Below are 20,086 nucleotides of genomic sequence, written 5' to 3'. Positions count from 1 at the left end.
CATGTTGTCTGGTGCACAGTAGGGGCTTAATAAATATTTGATGACTAACTTATGAAAAAGTCTCTTCCTGACCTCCCCTTAGGTAGGACACAAATGAGATGCATGCCAGCTGCTCCCTGGTCCCTCCATCAGAGGCTGCATGCATAAAGGTCAAGCAGTCAGCCTTCGAACCCGTGCACACTATGTCACACTCAAGCACACACACACGCTTGTACATGCATGTGCACACACACCCATGTGTGCACGCACACAAGTCCCAGTTCCACCTCTTCCGAGCCATGAAATCTCAGGCAGATTATTTAGCCTTTGCCCCCATACCCTCATTTTTCTCCACAGCATTTATGATCTATCAAATGTTTGTGTTTACTTGTGTGTTTATTGTCTGCCTTTGAACAGAAGTAAGCATCACTTTGTTTTGTTTGTTGCTAAACAGGAGGGATAACCAAAATGTTTAATAACCCAGCATCATGGAAACAGACCCATCAGAATGGATATTGACCCTGAATTCCAGACACTGGGCATGGCACATAGTAGGTTCTCAGTAAGTGTGCGTTAAACACATGGATGAGCTGGGCATGGTGGCACATGCCTGAAATCCGAGCAACTCGGGAGGCTGAGGCTGGAGCATCAAGAGTTCAAAGACAACCTCAGCAACTTAGTGAGTCCCTAGGTAACTTAGCAAGACCCTATCTAAAAAAATAAATAAATAAAATTAAAAGGGCAGGGGATGTGGTTCAGTGGTTAATCACCCCTAAGTTCAATCCCCAGTGCCAAAACAAAACAAAACAAAACAAAAACAAAAAAACAAACAAAAAAAACCACATGGATGAATTTAAATTACCCTCTCTTTACCCTCTTCCCTGTCTGTGTGGGGTTCTTCTCTGGGCAGCTAAGGAAGAGTCCCGTTCCTATGGACCCCAATCTCTCTCTCTCTCTCTCTCTCTCTCTCTCCACACAGCAAAGACGGCCACACTCCAGGACCTCAAAGTGACAGATCTGCTATTTCCACCTCCGACTCTGCTAGAAAGTGAGTGATAATACCTAACAATCACTTAACAACTCAGGTTTTGTGCCAATGGAGACAAGTCTAAGTCGAGTAACTGCCTGGGGCTTGCAGGTCAACAGCAATGACTCTGGGAAAGAGTACTGGGTGAGAGCTACCCTTTATTTCTCTCCATAACCCCCAATAGAGAAGGCAGCCAGATTGGGAAGAGAACAGGAGGCTCCTGCCCATCACATTATATATGAAGGCACCTGATCTTGAGACAGGCAATCCTGAGATTTTCATCCACCTCTCTGCACACTCCCTTGCACACTCGGTGTGCACACATTCAAACATACCCATGCACCCATGCACACTATGTCACACTCAAGCACACACACACTTGCACACGCATGTGCACACACACCCATGTGTGCACACACACGTCTCTGAAGTGCAAGGGATGCAGGCAGGATGTCAACAGCCAATGCCAAAGCGGCAATGTGGAGGATCGCCAAGGCAGCAGCAGGAAGAAAACATCAGAAAGCTCAAGAACTGGACAAGAGATCTGGGAACCAAGGAGCAGAAAGAGAGTGGGAACAGGCCACAAGTAAAAAGGACATGCTGGGGTCACTGCCTGAAGACTAAGTGCTGTTTTTTGAGGTGTAGCTCCATGCTTGCCTATACCAACTCCCTCCCAAAATAATAACAACAATAATAATAAATAGAAGAGGGGCCTGCACCAGATGCTATGCTAAGTGCTTTGTGTAATAACCCCATGTCAGGTATTTTTATCATTTTCACTATCATTGTTATTGCTCCAAAGACCTTGCTCATAAGCACTCCCACCATATAATCCTGCCTCCCAGATTAAATCAAGAGATTCAGAGTTGGAAACAAAAGGCATCCTATGCACTCTCATGTAATAACAATAATAGGAAAGTCCAGTGCACTTTTATAAAGGACCAAGAACAGGGCCAGATACAGCCTCTTTCAAAATTCTCGGTGGCCCTTTGAGGAACTGACTAAGATCATGCCCATTTTATTTTTATTTGTTCTTTTTAGATATAAATGACAGTAGAATGTATTTTGACAAGTTATACATACATGGAGTATAACCTCCCATTTTTGTGGCTGTACATGATGTGGAGTTACACTGGTCATATATTCACATATGAACATAGGAGAGGTTATGTCTGGTTCATTCTACTGTCTTTTCTATTCCCATCCCCCATCTTCACATCATTCCCCTTTGTCTAATCCAATGAACTCCTATTCTTTCCTTCACCCTTATTGTGTGTTAGCATCTGCATATCAGAAAGAACATTCAGCCTTTAGTTTTTTGGAACTGGCTTATTTCACTTAGCATGATAGTCTCCAGATTCACCCATTTACCAGTAAATACTATAATTTCATTCTTCTTTATGGTTGATTAATTCCATTGTGTATATATACCACAGTTTCTTTATCCATTCATCTGTTGAGGGGCACCTAGTTTGGTTCCATAGCTTAACTATTGTGAATTGAGCTGCTATAAACATTGATGTGACTGCATCACTGTAGTATTCTGATTTTAAGTCCTTTTGCTATAAACCAAGGAGTGGGATGACTGGGTCAAATGGTGGTTCCATTCCAAGTTTTCTGCTTTCTATGGTGGTTGCACCAGTTTGCAGTCCCACCAGCAATGTAGAAATATACCTTTTTCCCCACTTCTTCACCAACATTTATTATTGCTTGTATTCTTGATAATAGCCATTCTGACTGGAGTGAGATGAAATCTTGGTATAGTTTTGATTTGCATTTCTCTAATTGCTAGAGATATCATATGAACATTTTTTCATATATTTGTTGACCCATCGTATTTCTTCTGTGAAATGCCTGGTCAGTTCCTATGCCCATTTATTGATTGGGTTATGTGGTTCTTGGTGTTAAGTTTTATGAGTTCTTTTTATTTCCTGGAGATTAGGCCCATTTTAGAGATGAGGGACGTGAGCGGTAAGGGTCATAAGCCCGAGGTCACACAGCCAGTGCATGAGGCAGAGCAAGCAGGAGTGCGTTGTTGCTCAGAGCTATTTCATTGATGAATTCTCAGGCTTCCACACAATACCACTCATCAGAACTCCACAGTTCATGATGTTCTCCTTCGTATTACTTTTACATTAATAAGATGTTTACTTAGCACCCTCTGTTGCTGAATACTGGGCATTTATGTTATATCCACCTTTTTCATCATCATAAATACCCATGCAATGAATATTTTTGAATGAACTAATTTCTAATTGCCGGGTCAAAGGGACAAGCAATTTCCTAAGAGGGCCTGCACCAATACTCAGCACCTTCAATTGTGTACACGTATCTGATCCCCCGTACCCAGCTCAGGAAGTTTTACAGGTGGATTTTGTGACTAACTTGACATATTATCACAAAGTACTTTCTATTTTCATGGCTTCAGTTGCTACCAAGACTGTGCACCTTTCCACTGGGCATTTGTATTAGCTCTCCCATGTGTTAACAAATTACCACAAACAGTGGCTTCAAACAGCACCTATTTATTAACTTATAGCTTTGCAAGTCAGAAGTCCTGGTTCAACATAGCTGGGTTTGATACCCAGGGTATCACAAGGCTGCAATCAAGCTGTTGGTCTGCTGCACTCTAATCTGAAGTTTACGCTTGGTCATCTCCCAAACTTATCCAAGTTGTTGGCAGAATTCAGTTCTTTGTAATTGTAGGAACCAGGTTCCCATTTTCTTACTAACTGTTGGCCAAGAATCATCAATCTAAGCAACTAGAGACCACTCTTGAAAAATACTCGAGTCCTTCCTGTGTATTCTTCCATGCTCATAGCTAGCTAAGGAGGATATTCCTTGAGTTAAACACCCTTTCAGGAAGGCCATGCCTTTTAAGAGGCCCACCTGATTATGCAAGGCCCACCTGGGTAGTCTCCCTTCTGACTAGTATGAAGGCAACTAATGTGTAGCCTAATCATGGGAGTGATACCCGATTATATTCACAGATTCTACCCAAACTCAATCAGGAGCTGGTCATCTTGAGGACTGTATTAGTTTCCTATTGCTGCTGCCACAAATTACCACAAACTTAAGGGCTTAAAACAATAAACTTACTATCTCACATTTCTGGAGGTCAGAAGCCTCGAATGGGTCACCAGGGCTACATTCCTCCTGGAGGCTCTAGAAGAAACTGTTTCTGGATTGTTCCAGTTACAGGGGTTGCCCACATCCCCTGTCCCTTGCCTCTACTCCCAAATCCAGCAAGGTAACATCTTCAACCTCTGCTTCCATTTTCACCTCTCCCCTTCTGAACCTTCTACTTCCCTCTTCCCCTTAAAAGGATCCTGTGATTACATTGGACCTACCTGGTTTTTTCAGGATGATCTTCCCGCCTCAATATCCTTAATCTGCTCACATCTACAAGTCCCTTGGACCATGTAAAGTAACATATTCATAGGTTTCAAGGAACATAATGTGGACATCTTTGGGTCCCATTATTCTATCTACCACTAGGGACCACAATGTTATATTCTCTGTATTTGCATCAAAGCAATTTATATACTCTATCAATGCATAGGAATTATGTTTGTGGCATTTCTCAATATATTTTGCATGCATTCTTTCAGATATTCATGTGTAAGATCCATTTTTGCTTTACCTTTCTTTCCTTTCTCTTTTAGCACCTTTTGCCCAGTAAAACCTTGTTGTCTTTTAATGTTGTGCTCGACAAGAGCCATCTTGTCCCTGATGACATTGTCCATTTCTTCAAACCAGAAAGATATCTTCCCTCTCCTGCTGGGATAAATGTGCTGCTCCATTCTCTGCCTGGTCTGTGTTCTGTTACTGTTCATTTGTTTCTTTGGACCATTTGGAATTTTTACAACGTGGAGAAATGAAATGTGGAGCTTCATAACGTGTCTTACTCCCAGATGACTTTTGATGTTGTTTTCTTTCCTATTTTTCCAGTTCTATCTTCTGAGAGGGGGAATTACTTGCTGAAAACACAGTGTAGTCCATGGTCATTTTTCAAAACCCAAGTATTGAACAATGCCATTGAGTGATTTTCAGATTGTGATGCAGTTTTTAATCTTGTTGTTAGGTAAATCTACCATCATTACTGTCAAGCATCTCCCAGCAAAAGCAGCAGCAGCGGCACCTTGTTAACACGAGCTATGCAGCCTTATCTGTTTTTCCCAGATGGTTTTCACCACCAAGTCACCAGATTCTGCTAAATGCCTCATTAAGTTACAGTAAGGCGGAAAGAGTTATCTTTCCCATTTTTAAACCTTCCCAGTACTAGAAGAGATCAGCTTTCCATTTCTTCCTCTATGTTCACTCAACTAAGGTTTTATAATTTTCCCTGAATAAATTTCTTCTGTGGCAGGTTAGATTCATTCTCCTGTCATTAAAGGTTTTCTGTCATTGTCACAACTAATTTACCATGTGTTCAGGAAATCGTAATCATGAAAATGGTATTTCAACCGGTTTCATTTTCTACAACTCTTTGATTAGTTTCTGTGTATATCTCCCAATACAAGACATCCTTGAAAGTTAAGTCTCCTTAACTTGAAAGAGACCTGGAATGCTGGGCACAGTGGCGCACAACTATAATCCCAGTGGCTGGGGAGGCTAAGGCCAGAGGGTTACGAAGTTGAGGCCAGGGTCAGCAACTTAGTAAGGCCCTAAGCAACTTGGAAAATAATAATGAAATAAATAATAAAAAACAAAAAAATTAAAAAGGGATGGAGATGTATCTCAATGTTAAAGCACCCCTAGGTTCAATCCCCAGTACCAAAGAAAGGAAGAAACCCTGAAAGGCAATGCCGTCTCCTAATTCATCACTTCACTGGGATTCAAAACTCAGGTGCCACTCCTGCAAGACTACTGTGCAGGAGAAAGTCACTTTGCAAAGGGAAGTGACCACCCAGTCCAGTGTCTCAGTGTGGATTCATTGTTATTTATATATGTAATTATCCTCATTGCTAAGTATAAAAAAATAACAACCTCTACAGTAGCCAAACGCTAGTGCTAGAGTGAAGACATTTAAGCAAGGAATAGCCTAAGTTTAGTTGGATATTTCCCAAACCGTGGTCCCCTAAAAACTATTCCCAATATTAGCAGTTCTGACACATGGTAGCAAGAACAGGAAGAGGAGGAAGAGCAGAGAAGAGAAAAGGGAAAATGGAAGAAGAAGAGAAGAAAGAAAAACAGAGATCCAGACTCAGTTTAGGAAAAGCTGTGTTCTGTACTCCTTCATTCCCCAGGGCTCTGGTAACCCACATGTCAGGAGCATTTGTACATTAAAGCCCCTGAGAAATCTTCCAATGAGTAAATTTGCCTCATTTTGTTTAATTCACTGCTTCTCAAACTTATTTGAGAACATACATTTTTCTCATGGCACATAGTGGACTGGGAAATGCCACTTTGGGATTCATAGAATCCCTCAATGAGTCACAGAATGATTAAAAAGTAGAAAGTCATTTAAAATATGTCTACCTCATTGGATCTCAGTTTTACAGGGGATATTATACACAATCATAACGTCCTCGAATTGGGGCTTCCCGTAGGTCTTGCAACTTAACTCCACCAAGAAAGCATTCAAATCACCTGCGAATGTGATATTTTCCTTTTCTCCTTTCCCATTTTGGTACAATTTATTGGTTTTCCTTTCTGCATAACTATTTCAGCAATTTTGTCCTCTGCTATTTATTTTACTTTTTCATTAGCAAACCTGTCTGTAGCACTTACTGTGTACTGTTCAAAGTGCTTTATTAATAACAACCTGTGACAGAAATAACCCCATGAGTTAAGTGACATGATTACTATCCCTTTTCACAGGTATGAAGACAGAAGTATCAAATCATAATGAGCTCTTCTTACCTAGATTCTATTTCTTAAGGAAACTGTCAATAATGTTTTCCTTTAGGTCTATCATTGGTTTTAAATGTAATTATGAACTTCATATCATGTAAAGGAAGAAAATTGCCATTCTTTTTTATTTGTTTCGGTCAACATTAAATATTGAATTATGCTGAACACTTTCCTTAGCCTTTCATAATTTCCTGCACTGAAACAACTGTTTTCTACCATTTTTCAGTTAATAAAAAAAGATGCTCACTTTGCTTTCCTGAAGCCAATAGTCCTCAGTTACAGTTGGAGTGTGTCCATGTATCCTTGTATTTTCCGAGTTCAGATTAAGATTTTATTTCTAAATCCACTCCTTTGCTTTCTTGAAGGTGGGTGGGGAAGCAAATGGCATTTTTCTTGGTCAATTCAGGCTACGAATATTCAAGAAGCGGCTACCAGGTTACTCTGCACTAGACACTGAAACTTGAAAGATCCAAAACACACATACTATGAGGAAGCACAAGAGGGGAGCAGATTTCCTTGAACCAAACAGGGAGAGGAATTATGTTATAGAGGACAATGTCGATGATCTGCTGGAGAACTTTGTAAATGTCCAGAAACTGTGTAAACTCTTGCTGGTTTTCTCTTACTCCTTTGTGCTCTCCCCCGAAGACCTCATGTATTACTTCAGTGAAAGAGGTCCCAGGTCCACTAACTGAAAACACAGTGCCAGGGTCAGCTCCATGATGGATTGGTCCACATCCATCTTCTTAGCAACTATAACCCCATCATCTGGTCAATTGCCCAGCAAGTAAACAGGGAGTATTCAAAAAATATTTATTTAAATAAAAAGAAATGAGCCCACTCTTTGATCAAACCAACTAACCAGGCCAGTTTTTAAAATACAGGACAGTGAGGGACTTGTTCCACAGATCAGAGGAAAGGCGGCCTTATGAAAATCCCACCCTCATATGAAGTCATTCTGGAGATTGGGGAGGGAAATAGGAAGTTTGGAGGGAGCAGGACAAGAGAAGGAATCACTGGGGCCGGCAGAAAGAAGGAAGGAAGGACCATAAGGTGGTTGGCGGCCTTCAGTCCCCTAGAGGCAGGTCAGGTACCCCCACATGAACCAGGCAGTTGGCCCTTTGCATCCCAAGGTCTCTTGGATCTCAAGCCAAAGGGAAATTGGTCTACTCCAGGCAAAGGTCAAAACCCCAGAGAGCTCATGGGGTTAGGATTTAGGGACGGTCAAAGAAGAAATAATGGATCCTTACAAACCTTCAGCCTGTCACCAAAATACATTCAGACCCAGAGAAATGGAAGCCATATAGTGACTCAATAGATGCCTCCCATCAAGTGAGCAAGCATTGAGTGCCATATGCATGTCTCTATTTTCTTTCCATCCTATTCATGTCTTCAGTTCCAACCATCATTCTGCTGCTTTCCCCTACTCCATTCCAAGCCCTCTCCATTTTTCCCTTTAAACTCTACCTCCTCCATCTCGGATTCTGGATCCATCCATGGCCCCTACTCCTCCTTCTCCTGCGGGGCCCTTTTGCCCTCTCTCCCTGGCAGCTCCTCTCCCCTGCCCCTGTCCCCAGACTGCCTGCCCTCCTCTCCCTTTCTTCCCCTGCCCTATCACTAGGATCCTGTGGGTGGCTGTGAATCCTGCCTAGTACTTCGCTCGCTCCTCTCTCATCTTGGTGGGGTCTATAGCCAGTTCTCCTGTTGCTCAGAGATGTGGAGGCAGTTGCTAAGAGACAGTGAAACGTCACTACCTGGCCCTCGAGGAAAAAAAAGGGGAGCGAAAAGGGGAGAGAGAAGAGGGAGGGATGCAGGGAGGGGGAGAGAGGGAGGGAATGGGGAGGGAGGGAAAAACCTGTCTCTGGCGGAAGCCACAAACCCGGGCAGCCTCAGCACCAGCTGAGTTTCAGAAAGAAGCAGTCGGATTCTGTGAACTTTCTTCTAAGCATCCTCTTTCAGATTCCCCTTTTGGGTAAAGGAAGGGGCACAGGGACCACAGGACAGGAAACCACAGAAGATGCTGGCCTGGGATCCAGGAGACGTGGAAGAGGAGAGCCGGGGGAGGGGAAGAGCCGGGTAGGCAATCTGTTCGGAAGCAGGCGAGCAAGCGGGGATTCCAGGATGAGGGAGGGAGACCCGTGTCTGCTGCAGATTGATGGCTGTGTCCTTGGAACAGAGTGAGTAGGCTCCCGAGGGCCTGTGGGAGTGTAGCAGGAGACCTAAGGGCTCAGAAAAATGAGTCTGAATCAAGGGGCACCGGGGTGATTTCCCAGCGAGTGAAATTGAGACTGGAAGCAGTAGGAAGAAAGGGTGGGAAGAGAGCCAGCGCCGGAGAAAAGGGTGAGGGGAGGACAAGTGAGGACAGCAGGTGGGGAAGGAAGAGGCGAGCCCCGGGGAGCAGGGTGGGCGGTAGGGCCAGGCAGGCCGGACCTCCTTCTCCATCCCACTGCCTGGCCAGGTGTGGGTGTGGGCGCAAGCTGGGGGCAGGGAGCAGGAGAGTGGAGTGTTTGTAGAAAAGGATGCTGGGATCAGGGGCAGACACTGGGGGTGAAAGGTGGTGGGCGCACCCGGGAGGGGGCTCCGCAAAGGTGCGTGTGCAGAGGGAAGGGGAGAGAAAACTGGGGAGGTGTGAGCCCAGGGCCAGTGCAAAATATGAGGGAGTCACAGAAGCATCGTGTGTGTGTGTGTGTGTGTGTGTGTGTGTGTGTGTGTGTGTGTGTATGAGAGAAAGAGAGAGAGAGGGAGAGAGAAAGGTGCTAAAAGTGTTCAAAAGGGGTGTGCAAGCAACCACATTGTGGATGCTTGTTTTCTCAGGGAGTTGTTCAAGGGTGGGGTGTTTGATGCTGACCGGGGCGGAGCTCTAAGCAGGGGAAGAAAATGCATCCAGCCCAGGACAGGGAGGAGGGTGGCTGCAGGTCTGGGTGGGGAAAGTTAGTGGGTGACAACAAGGTCAGGCTGGGCGCTGAGCTCACCACCGCCCATCTTTGAAAGAGAGTAAACAGAGAACTTTGGGGCTGGTGGTTCAAAGAAGGGAGAAAGGAATGGGTGAGGCAGAACAAGGACAAAGGTAAGGGGGTCTGGGGGCCTGGAGGGCTCTGTATTTCTCTGCCTGAGTGTTTTCCTTGTTGACAGGGTGAATTCTGCCTCCACCTGCTGAACGCAGAGCTACGCAGAGGCAGCAACTTGAAGTAGCTGAAGCTCTCCTAGCTGACCCCTAGTCCATACCTCCAGGGCCCATGGCTCTTTCCAGCTCTGATGACCCCAGCAATGGGTGTTACTTGGGGTCTTCCTCACTATGGGGAACAAAGAGCATTCCTGGGGGTTCCAGCAGCCACTGAGGCTGAGGATTCAGACTTTCAGGAGGCCCATGGAAACCTGCTTCCTCCTGGGCTTCCTTCCCAAAACTCCCACCCCAGGACCTCCTTGAACTTGTCCCTGCTGGACCACAGAAGAAATGACCTCTGAGACATCAAATGCTGGAGGCCCAGGGGCAGCTCTGGCTTCCTAACCAGTCTCAGACCCAGACAGGGCTGAAGTTTCCTTAGAAGAAGTGCCAGGACCTTATTTAACGGGCACCTTTCATCTCCTCAGCCCCGCCCCTCCCACCTCTCAGACACAGCACCAAGAGGAAGCATCCAGCAGACATGGGTGAGAGGGGCACAAAAGATCTGCAGGGACCCTTCCAGTACCTGCTGACAGTTGCTCCAGCTCCATCCTGGTCTCCTTTCCTTCTCAAGTTTTGATCATCTTTTCAGACCCTGGGGGACCTCAGCTGGGTTTCTTGCCCCCTAGGCTCCAAAAGGGGACTTCCTGTGGATCTTGGAAGTCCTTTGGTGCTTAGTGGTTTGGGCCATGATACCATCTGCTCAGACACCACACTTTCACAACGCAGGCCTCTGATGTAGCTGCCTTCCTGCACGCTCACTGTGGGGCCCACAGACACAAGCCTGATGGGCACCCTTCAGCAGTGCTGGTGCCAGCTACCCCAGATGGGTGACACCTGGGCCCAGCTTCCTTGGCCTGGACCCCCACACCCGGCAGTGCTGCTGGTCTCCCTCCTTTTGGCAACTGGGGTGATGCACGCAGATGCGGGAACCAGCTGCCCGGTCCTGTGCACGTGCCATAACCAGGTTGTGGACTGCAGCAGCCAGCGGCTCTTCTCTGTGCCCCCAGATCTGCCAATGGACACCCGCAACCTCAGCCTGGCCCACAACCGAATCTCGGCTGTGCCGCCCGGCTACCTCACATGCTACATGGAGCTCCGGGTGCTGGATTTGCGCAACAACTCTTTGATGGAGCTGCCCCCAGGCCTCTTCCTCCACGCCAAGCGTTTGGCACACCTGGATCTGAGCTACAACAACCTCAGCCATGTGCCGGCAGACATGTTCCGGGAGGCCCATGGGCTGGTGCACATTGACCTGAGCCACAACCCGTGGCTGCGCAGAGTGCACCCCCAGGCCTTCCAGGGCCTGGTGCAGCTCCGAGACCTGGACCTCAGCTATGGGGGCCTGGCCTTCCTCAGCCTCGAGGCTCTCGAGGGCCTGCCAGGGCTGGTGACTCTGCAGATCGGGGGCAACCCCTGGGTGTGTGGCTGCACCATGGAGCCCTTGCTGAAGTGGCTACGGAACCGGATCCAGCGCTGTACTGCCGGTAAGGGACTGGGCAGGACTGGGCCACTTTGGGGAGGGCTTCGGGAAGCAGAGGCTCGAGGCTCCAAAAAACCGGGCAGACCTTGAGTGTGGCCTGATCTGTGCTTGCCTCTTGTACACGTGCTCTTCCTGTCAATGAGTTTTTGATGAATTCTGGGAGAACATGCTCAGTGCTGGGGACCCATTCCGTCATGAAATAGAAGACCCCTCACATCCGAGGCAGCTACAACCTAATGAGGCAGACAGATAGTAACAAGTGGGAATAACTGACTGCAGACCATGTTTATTGGGCTTTCACCATGATTTAAGAACCTTTTTTATTATCCCCATTTACAGGTGAAGAAACCGATTTAGAACAATGAAAAGGCTTGCCCAGAGTTGCTCATTTAGAAAGTGGCAGGGCCATAGATAAAACTCAGGTTTCTTTGACTTCTAAGCCTCTTTCTACTCTACCAGGCTACTTTTCAAGTTGGGAGTGCTGGGAAAACTCTCGAAGAAATAGCAATGGCCAACACTATTTGAATACTTACTATCTGCAAGGCCCTATTCAAAATATAGTACATTTTTTAGTTCCTCTTATCTTCCCATGAGGCCCCCATTCCACAAGGAGGAAACCAAGGCGCAGAGAGGTTCATTGGTTGCTCAAAGTCACACAGTTCCTAAGTGTTAAAGTCAGGATTCTCACACTGAAAGTCTAGCTGAGCTCTGGCCAAAACCGCAAGGTTCAGATTCTGGACTAACAGAGTCCAAGTTCTAGACTGGTCAAGGGTCCTCAGCAGAGTTTTTATGGTTTGGGAATGGGGCCTTGGGGAAGGAGCTGAGATATGGCAATTGGACCCATCAGTCCCAACTGAAGAGTAGATTGGAACCTGGAACAAACCCAGGGTTCTTGCAGGTTTGATGAGTCCTGGTCTCACCCAGAGGTGTCCAAGCCTGGCCCAGAAGCAGGCAAAGTTCAGCAGTGGCCTCAGCCTCCAGCTCTCCCTTGTGACAGCACTGAGCCTTAGCCCAGGTGCCCAGCAGCAGGATGACAAGAATCACTGGGGCCCTATCCCAGGACCCTTCCCAGAGTCTGGGCCCTGCATGTTTGGAAAAAGTGATGCTGAGTGGGGAGGAGGAAGAAGAGAACTCTGCGAGGAGCCCATGACCAAAATAGTCTGGGGGGGCTGCAGGTCACGATTCCAGTGTTTCCACAGAGCTGTGGGAGGGAGTTCTCCGGGACGGAAATAGCTGGGACTGAGACGGGGCGCTGAGGGGGCAGGAGGCAAGGCTGCCTGAAGACACCTCCCGCCCTCTCAGCTCTGCCAGCCTCGCCTTCCTTCTCTCTCCTGCACTCTAACCACAAAGGGGACAAAAGGGGACAGAGGGGCCCTCCAGGGGGCTCAGCTTCCATTGCACAGGGGACTCCTCTTCTTCTGGGATCTCTGAAGTCCTTGTTGCCCTACAGAAGTCCAAACCCCCAGCAAGCAGGAGCACACTTAAAGATCTCACCTGTGCAGCCCCACACAGTGGTACAGGTGAGGGACCTAAGCTCCCCAGAGGGACAGTGACTGTTCACAGACCCACAGTGAGAAAGTGAGAAAGTAAACTGGCCCCAGCTCGAAACCCAGGGCCTCCTGTTTCCCCACATTCCACACCTGCATCACGCCACTCTCACCAGGTTTCCTCTTGGGGCAAAACCTCACCAGTATTCTGGTAGAACTAGTGATGCCTCCCTTTAAGTCTTTTTCTATTACTTTCTTCCTTTTTCTTTATGGGATTTTCACTATGATCCATGTCTTTTTGGAAAAATTCAAACATAAGACTTAGGGGAGTTATTGGGATACAATCAGACTTCAAGATTGGTCCCTTGACTTACTATAGAGCTTTGTCTGTCCCCAGACCCCTGCCAGTGTCCTGTGTGGTTCCACTGGTTGCCCTGAGTATCAACTCCACCTGCCCCCGCCCCGCCCCCGTCTCCATGTCTCACTATTACTCCACTCGTGCATGCAACAGAATTTGGGTTCAGTATCTTCCATTTTCCAAAGAAGAGCTTCTTGTAGATCAACTCCAGACCCAGTCCTGACCGGGGCAAGGTCTAGAGTCCTGTGCAAACAGCCTACAGGAATGATTCAGTCTGGGGCTTGGAAAAGGTTTCCTTCTCCGCCCAAACCTGACCTCCCATTTCTAAGGATAATGGTGCACATCCATTTGTCAGAAGGATCCATCTGAGTCCATCATTTTGTTCTCTGCCCTCGAAAACTGCAGGATGAATACAAAACATTTATACACCCTATAATTTTAACACCCTATAATTTTAAAGACTTTTTCACATTGACTTTCTTAGAAACATCTAGGTTGGATAATTCCCTTTCTTATAGAGACAGGACATGAGAGTCAGAAAGGGGGAAAAAAACTTGCCCAAGGTAAGAACTCAATTAATATTTATCCCCTGAACAAAGGCATGACCAGCCTCTCTGAAGCCGGTGCTGAGCACTGCATGGCTCAGCTGACCCTGCATGCCACTCTTACTTCCAAGGCAGAGTGCAATAAGACCATGGACAACCATTACGCACTTATAAAAGTGACCCTGGAGGAGGAGGCAGGACCTGCCATGCTGGAGAGAACAGCAATCCCACAGAAGGAGCAGCCCCTCCTACAGGAGCCCGAGTGCAGAAAATGACCCCCAGGACCATCCAGAGACACCAGTCTTCAATCACGGGAAAAGCTCACACTTTCCTAGAGCTTATTATGTGCAAGGAACATATCGTTTACCTATGCTAACTCACTGAATCCTCACTTACAACTCCAGGAGGTAGATACCATTATTATTGTCACTGGACAATTGAAACCATGACGCAGAGGGGTTGAGTCACTGGCGCACTAATCGCACAACTGATGAGACGGGGAGAGGGGATTTGAACCCAGGCTGAAGGCTCCAGAGCACCTACTCCTAACCATGGGCTCTGGATCTGGAAAAGCCACTGGGGCTAGTAGAAGGCCTTGCAATTGGACAGAGCCCTGCATTCATTTAACAAAGATTTATTGAGCAATTCGTATGGATGGGACTCTGTTCTGAAGCTGAGGACATTCCAGAAGAGGCTTATATGCAAGAGAAGGGACAGGCAATGAACAAGCTGTCAGACAGTGAAAAATACCCTGGGAAAAAAATAAAGCCGAGAGGTGCGTCAGGGCATCTAGGGAAATGTGAATAGGAATCACTATTGCTATGGAACCCTAAGGCCTCATCACTAAGGTGGGGACAAGCAAAGTCCTAGAGGAAGTGAGGGACTGGGCTGTCAGGACCCAGGGAAAATTCCCTTATAGAGACTAATACAAAAGTGAAGCCACATGCAATAATAACCAGAGGCGCATGCAAATGGAGCAGAGTGAATAAGAAGCAGAATAGAAAAGATGGGACAGAGTCCTTGGAGCCCACAGTGAGGACGCAGGCTTTCCCTCTGTGCAAAGCTGGGAAGCCAGGGGAAGGTTTAGGCAGAGAGTAGCATGACTGGACTTCAGGTTTGAAAGGATCACCCTGCTGAGGGCACTGAGATGGTTAGAGACGAGTGGAAGGTTGCTGTAAGAGACGGGGGTATTCCACCAAAGCCCCAGCTCTGCATCAGTAGCACCTACAGCACTTTTAGCAAATCACTAAACTCCCCAAGTGGTGATTTTTCACATCAATAAAAATAGGTACAAAAATGTCTTGAGAATTATTGAGGAGATCAAAGAAGATAAATTGTTGGGCATGTGGAAGAAATCTGATGTCTTCCTTTGTCCTGAGAGGGCTGGCGGGGGGGCTCTGCAATCCATTCTCCCACCTCCTCACCCTCTCTGGGTTCTGTGTTGCAGATTCTCAGCTGGCTGAATGTCGGGGCCCCCCTGAAGTGGAGGGCGCCCCCCTCTTCTCTCTCACGGAGGAGAGCTTCAAGGCTTGCCACCTGACTCTGACCCTGGACGATTACCTCTTCATCGCATTTGTGGGTTTCGTGGTCTCCATTGCTTCCGTGGTCACCAACTTCCTCCTAGGCATCACAGCCAACTGCTGTCACCGGTGGAGCAAGGCCAGCGAAGAGGAAGAGATTTGACGTAGGTGCCTGTCGTCCCTCCATGCTGCCGACTGCCACTGCTGCTGACCACTGGACACCCTCCCCGGCCGCCCACTCTGGTTCCGTAGAGCCCCGTCCACCTCAGTCATGGCTCAAACAAGTTCAGGAAACTTCGTGTGAGCCTCTCTCCACTTTGGACCAGGCACTGTACTAGGAAGTAGGAATGTAAGACGAATCCGACTCGGTCCCTGCCCTCCAGGCACGTACTTCTAGTAGAGGAGAGAAATTCAGAAACTATCCCATTATGACAATATGTCAGTACTCTGCGCACACAGTTATGGAAGCCCAGAGGAAGGCCATCAACTGTGCCTCACTGAGTCGAGGAAGAATTGCAAGAGTGGAGTGATTTATGAAACGGTCATCAAAAAATATCTATTATGACTTATGTCCGAAGGGTGGACATGAGTGAGTGACAGAGGCCAGGATACTCTGGAGTGTTGAGAACAGCGGACTATTCCCTGTGGTGTTAGTAAATCCCAGGGGTATGGCACAGAACCAAAAATTTCCCTCTGACACCCAATCTGTCTGCTCTCACTGCTGCCAACCATTGCCACCTGGGAGTAAGAATACCTCCATGCCAGCCCCCTTGGCCTGCTCCTACCAGCAGCTCCCCAGTGAGACCACCTCCCAGGGGCTGCCCCCAATACTACACCACCAACTGTAGCCTGCTAGTAAGGCCCAGGCAGCCGGCTGAGGATGGACACCCTCAGTGCCTGTCCTTCCTACCCCTGTCTTCTGCCTCTCACTCAGCCTTGGTGTCAGAAGAGGAAGGCAGGAGGTCCTGCAACTGGGCAGCAAGAGTCCTGGCACCCTGGGACCCCGGTTCTGTAACTGCTCTTGCTGTGGGGCTCACACCAAGGGATCTCACCAGGAAAGTTCACTGTGGGCTACAGACCCATAGCATGACAGTCCCCAGGGCTGAAGGAGGACAAAGCCACCACAGTCATGACCACAGGAGGGTTTGTATTTTCTTCTAAGCAACTCACCCATGTAAACTTTAGGGTAGGAGAGCTATTAGTTACTGAGCACTTACCAGTGGTAGACACTGTGATGTGGTCTCTCCACAAACAACTCCCTTTAGCACACACAACAATCTTTTAAGGGGAACATCATTGTTCCCATTCTACAGACGAGGAGATGCAAACTCAGAGAGGTTGAAGGCTTCTACTACTTCATGATCAAAATAAAGCCTGTGCTCTTCTTGACATCCCATCCAAGTTGGGGAACATCACAATTCCCTCTAAAGCTACATGAATTCAGACTCAAGCTGTGCTGATGACATCGCCTAAAAGGGCCAGGCATTCCTCTGGGTACTTTTCTATCTATTGACTCACTGATTTCAGTTCTTAACAGCAACACTGCCTGGTGGGTGTCATCATTCCCATTCTTTAGATCAATCAATTGCTGATTGCTGAGTCACTTACCCAAGGTTATCAGAGAAGCCCTAGAAGGAAGGTGATAGGCAACTCCATTCAGGGAAACCGCATCTCCTCAGTCAGTCAAAACCCAAGTGACTGTGCGAAGCACAACTCACATCGTCATTGTCACCATCTCCATCCAACCACCAGTTTCATCAGCTTCATCACAACCTCTCCTGGATAGTTCAGCACTGAGTAGTTCAGGAAGTGCTTTTGCGTCTTTCTCCTTGACTTTCCACAATGCTGTGCAGGAAGCAAACCAAATATCAATGATCCTATATTACAGATTGGAAATAGAAGCTCAAGATTGGGTATGACTTGCCCAAAGGGCAAGGTTGGACTCAACTTCAACATGGTTCTCTTTCCAGTGCTTCTCTTCCCAGGTACTTGGGAAAGAGAGTGTAGGACTGGGAGGTGGGGCTCTGGAGTTCACCAGTCATGAACATGCTAGTAGATCAGTCCAATAAAGGGAGGAGAACCCTGTGCAGAAATCGAGATATGCTCACAGTGCAGCAAATTGTAGCCTCTTATAAAGAAAGGTAGCAGAGGTAACATTTGAAAGGGAGATACCTGCTTTACACTGTGTGAATAAAGCATTAGATCTGGCCTTGGAGGGTGTCATGTAAAAAGTAAGGTCTTTGGGAAGTAGGAAAAGAAGCTGTACTAACCACTCCTAGAGAAGCCCTGGTGTATTGTCTATCAGGAGATACCAAGGGAGCAGAAAAACTATAGGTGGGAAACTTTTCAGGATGCAGGAATTCTAAAGCACAATCCAACATGTGGGCACAGCTGGCCAGGGTGAAAATGAAAACAGGGGCTTTCTACCTTGCCCCCAGTCCCAGCAGGTTCTCATCATCCCAAACTCCTGGTAGCCCTGAAACAGATTAAGGAGAACATACCATCTTCCAAGAAGTCTCCCACCACTCATCTACTCTGAGCTAGTCAATCAAAAGGGTCCCCATGAACATGAACCTTATGTCCGCTGAGTCTCACTTATATCATCTGGGCATGTCCTGCCCCTCTGACATCTGAAGCAAAACTGTGTCCTGTTCTCTCCTTCCACTATGGTCCGGGATGGTGGACTTAAGTTGTTCTCCAATCAAGGACAGCCTAAAGTATTTGGAGAGGAACTTTGAGAAGTAATGGTCTTGATAAAAGAGTTAAGCTTCTCGTAGAGGAACACCATAGTCATCTATAATAATCTCCTGGGGACTATGGTTTGCTGAAATATAGTTAATCTATTTTAAGATATGTACTTTTTTCTCTTTTTTGTACAGAACTAATGGTGTCCTTTGCAAGACAACAAATGTCTTGAGATAAAATGTCCTTCCTAGTGGGACAATTTGATCTTCACTAGTGGCAAAGCTTTCTGAGCAACATACATTTCTTCAACTGCTAGAAGGTCCCACTTAACTAAAGTGCAATGAGGAAAATAATCAACCTCCCTGATAGCAAGGAATTCACCCACCACCACCATCATCTTGTTATGGCTGTCAGAACTAAACTTCCAGAAATAATCTATCAATCCTGGTTGGAATTATTCCCACAACTCTGGTGACCACAGACTTTACAGTGTCCCCACAAGGCTCCATTCAGTTTGTTCCACACTGGCTGACATGTAGAATATCTCTGCATCTGTATGTCTGTCTGTACAGTTCTACATTTGTTGGTGATCTACTGACTTGGGGATGATCCTTCTGGAATTTGGGTTCAGTTCTCTGACACCGCTTGCTCATCCATCTGGCTGCTACATTGTTCAGTATACAAAGATGGGGGCCCGCCATTTTTGAAGTGGGTCTTGCTGCTTAGAAAATATTCTAAGAGAAAACTCTGTGGAGGAGGCATCCTTAGAATCTGACTCCTCCATCCCTGCTTCCCTCTGTCCCTTCTATCCCTCAGAGGCTTGTCCTTGTCACAGAAACTCCCCTCATGCTGGGCCTGAGAATATCAAAGCTTAACTAATCAGCTAAGTATGATGGCCAAGGTTTGGCCAAGAACATTGTTCCTTTGAAAGGGTCCCACATCGGTAGCAAGCCACTCTAAATCTGTCAACTCCAACTACCCTCAAACAAGCTCTCATCTCTTTTTCCATTCTTGCCAAAATCCCCAAGGAATCTTGCCAACATAGATCCCCAGAGATGCTGTAGAGTTTCATGGCCCCTTTCAAAGAGCTAAGTGTATGGAATTTGAAGAGACTGAGACAGACATTTCTCCTCAACCATCAGAACTCATCCCCCATGTTCTTGGTAGGCATCTTTGCTGACATTCCAGTGGTAGAAGATCAGGAAACACCATTGTTCATTCTTCAAAAAGGACATCTTCCCAAAGCTAGAGAAACTTGTCTGCTCTTCCCACCCCAGAAAGAGGCGAAAGGGAAGTAAATGAGGCAAGTTGCAAGGTCCTTTTGTAAATCACCATCACATTTGCCACAGCACTGGTTGGAGAGCTCTCAGTTTTTCTAAGTGCTGATATCTGGCGGTGGGAGGGCTTGGGAGGGTTCGGGTTTAAGGGAAGATACCAACCTTTGTATGGAGATGATTTTATAACCATGCACTTTTGTAACTGTCAAGAATTTTTCATAAATGTACACTAATAATAAAGAGTGTATAGTTTAACAAATTGTCTAAAGAGTTGTGAAGAGGAGGGAGAAGGAGGGAGGCAGAGAAAGCAAGAGACAGAAAGGAACTAGGCGGAACGAAAAGAACAAGTGCCAAAATATACACACAAAAGGTCTATGGGGAGGGAGTAGATGAGAATAATTAGGAGATGTGCCAACCACAGAGGGGCATGTGTGGGAGTAAAAGAAACATTACAGAAGCATATTTCTACCAGGCAAAAAAAGAATACGTATGTGTCTATATGCACGTACCCCTGTGTGTAGGCATATTTTGGTATCTGAAATTACACAAAGAAGAGAGCATATGTTTTATACATGTTGGTGTTTGCAGTTTGGGTCATCCATAAAACATACCAAGGCAAGTGGGTGTGCCTGCCTAGTTAGCATCATTAAGGAATGTGTGCCAGGAAAATGGCCCATGCCATCAGCCTGGGCAAAAGGAATTAATT

General features: G+C 46.7%; 1 protein-coding gene across 2 annotated transcripts; it reads left to right on the top strand.

Moving 5' to 3' along the window:
* The first annotated feature begins 8,720 nt into the window (after positions 1–8,720).
* LRRC55 (leucine rich repeat containing 55) lies at positions 8,721–19,532 on the top strand. Of its 2 annotated transcripts, XR_013757575.1 has the most exons (4): positions 8,721–9,039; positions 9,995–11,512; positions 15,346–17,403; positions 18,298–19,532. XR_013757575.1 is itself a non-coding variant. In XM_079102443.1 (3 exons), the coding sequence occupies exons 2-3, from the start codon at positions 10,813–10,815 to the stop codon at positions 15,579–15,581; spliced, it is 936 nt and encodes a 311-aa protein (XP_078958569.1). In that variant the 5' UTR covers positions 8,721–9,039; positions 9,995–10,812; the 3' UTR covers positions 15,582–19,530. The 2 variants fall into 2 exon arrangements, 1 of the variants encoding a protein (XP_078958569.1); XM_079102443.1 differs by having other exon boundaries at positions 15,346–19,530.
* The last annotated feature ends 554 nt before the right edge of the window (positions 19,533–20,086 follow it).

The sequence above is a fragment of the Sciurus vulgaris genome (genome assembly GCF_902686455.1).
Source record: "Sciurus vulgaris genome assembly, chromosome: 11".
Classification (NCBI taxonomy): Eukaryota; Metazoa; Chordata; class Mammalia; order Rodentia; family Sciuridae; genus Sciurus; species Sciurus vulgaris.
This window is presented reverse-complemented; position numbering and strand designations above follow the sequence as displayed.